General features: G+C 45.3%; 1 protein-coding gene across 1 annotated transcript in view; it reads right to left on the reverse strand.

Annotated features, from left to right (window-relative positions):
• Positions 1 to 678: 678 nt before the first annotated feature.
• Positions 679 to 2128, reverse strand: part of LOC109466935 (GATA zinc finger domain-containing protein 14-like) — a 21645-nt gene continuing 20195 nt past the window's right edge. The window contains exon 2 of the mRNA XM_019764808.1: positions 679 to 1645. Within this exon, the coding sequence (XP_019620367.1) occupies positions 679 to 1645 (967 nt within the window). The remainder of the gene's footprint in view (positions 1646 to 2128) is intronic.

Raw genomic sequence — 2128 nt, forward strand, 5'->3', positions numbered from 1 at the left:
GGATCATTTTGTATAAAATATATGTTAACAAGACAACAAAATACACTGTCATAGATTGTTGAACATCAGTAATTCAGCATGCCAAGATTCAGGAATACCATACTGTGGTATCAATTTTTAAACAACATTTAGTAATGTTGGAAGAAAAGATATTAGGGATGCAATTTTTGCCTTACCAGTGGTAACTTGGGTTGTTGCCTTGGCAGTTGTTGGAGGAGGTGTTGTCACGATCGTGGTAGGTAGGGCGGTTATTTTAGTGGTGGAGGGAGCTATTGGTAGTAGAAAAAAAGGAAAAGGTTATAACAGCAATATTTAGAGTTGTTTTTGACTGTACACAAATTGCAATCGACTGCAATTGCAATAAATAAAAGATTAACTGCCATAATACTAGTGATCTGTGGTTCTGCGCATTTTATCAGGTGATGCTAAAGTCTACAATGCAGTAGAAAAGGAGGGGAGAGAAATTGTATTCATGTGAGCAGGTATCTACAGGCAGCTCTTATCTTACCAGATGTTTTGATAGTGGATAGAAATGTTGTTTGAATAGCTGTTGTTTCCATTGTAGTTAGTTGGTCTGTTGTTTGAATTGTTGTGGATGCAGCTGTTGTTTGGATAGTAGTGGGAGAGGCTGTTGCTTGACTGGTTGTTGTTTGGATGGTTTTAGATGGGGCTGTTGTGTCAAGAGTTGTAGATGTAATTACTCTTTGGACAGTAGTAGGAGGGGCTGTTGGGGTAGATTGGACTGTTGTTTGGCTGGTCGTGAATAGGGCTGTAGTACCAAGAGTTGTGGATGGAGCTGTTGTTTGGGCAGTAGTAGGAGGGGATGTTGTTTGGATGGTTGTGGATGGGGCTGTAGTTGCAAGAGTTGTGGATGGAGCTGTTGTTTGGACAGTAGTGGTATCGGCTGTTGTTTGGATGGTAGTGGATGGGGCTGTAGTTGCAAGAGTTGTGGATGGAGCTGTTGTTTGGGCAGTAGTAGGAGGGACTGTTGTTTGGATGGTAGTGGATGGGGCTGTAGATGATAGAGTCGTGGATGGAGCTGTTGTTTTGGCAGTAGTAGGAGGGGATGTTGTTTGGATGGTTGTGGATGGGGCTGTAGTTGCAAGAGTTGTGGATTCGACAGTTGTCTGGACAGTAGTGGTATCGGCTCTTGTTTGGATGGTTGTGGATGGGGCTGTTGTTTGGGCAGTAGTAGTAGGGACTGTTGTTTGGATGGTTGTGGTTGGGGCTGTTGTAACAAGAGTTGTAGATTGGACAGTTGTTTGGGCAGTAGTAGTATCGACTGTTGTTTGGATGGTAGTGGGTGGGGCTGTAGATGCAAGAGCTGTTGTTTGGGCAGTAGTAGTATCGGCTGTTTGGATTGTTGTGGGTAGGGCTGTAGTTGCAAGAGTTGTGGACGGAGGTGTTGTGTGGGCAGTAGTGGGAGGGGATGTTGTTTGGGCAGTAGTAGTATCGGCTGTTGTTTGGATGGTAGTGGATGGGGCTGTAGTTGCAAGAGTTGTGGATGGAGCTGTTGTTTGGGCAGTAGTAGGAGGGGATGTTGTTTGGATGGTAGTGGATGGGGCTGTAGATGCAAGAGTTGTGGATGGAGCTGTTGTTTGGGCAGTAGTAGGAGGGGATGTTGTTTGGATGGTTGTGGATGGGGCTGTAGTTGCAAGAGTTGTAGATTGGACAGTTGTTTGCGCAGTAGTAGTATCGGCTGTTGTTTGGATGGTAGTGGATGGGGCTGTAGTTTCAAGAGTTGTGGATTGAGCTGTTGTTTGGGGAGTAGTATTAGGGGCTGTTGTTTGCATGGTAGTGGATGGGGCTGTAGATGAAATAGTTGTGGATGGAGCTGTTGTTTTGAGAGTAGTAGGAGGGACTGTTGTTTTGGCAGTAGTAGTATCGGCAGTTGTTTGGATGGTAGTGAATGGGCCTGTAGTTTCAAGAGTTGTGGATGGAGCTGTTGTTTGGGCAGTAGTAGTAACGACAGTTGTTTGGATGGTTGTGGATGGGGCTGTAGTTGCAAGAGTTGTGGATGGAGCTGTTGTTTGGGCAGTAGTAGGAGGGGATGTTGTTTGGATGGTTGTGGATGGGGCTATAGATGCAAGAGTTGTGGATGGAGCTGTTGTTTGGGCAGGAGTAGGAG

Source organism: Branchiostoma belcheri, unplaced genomic scaffold, assembly GCF_001625305.1.
Source record: "Branchiostoma belcheri isolate BF01 breed outbred unplaced genomic scaffold, Haploidv18h27 scaffold172, whole genome shotgun sequence".
NCBI classification, from domain to species: Eukaryota; Metazoa; Chordata; class Leptocardii; order Amphioxiformes; family Branchiostomatidae; genus Branchiostoma; species Branchiostoma belcheri.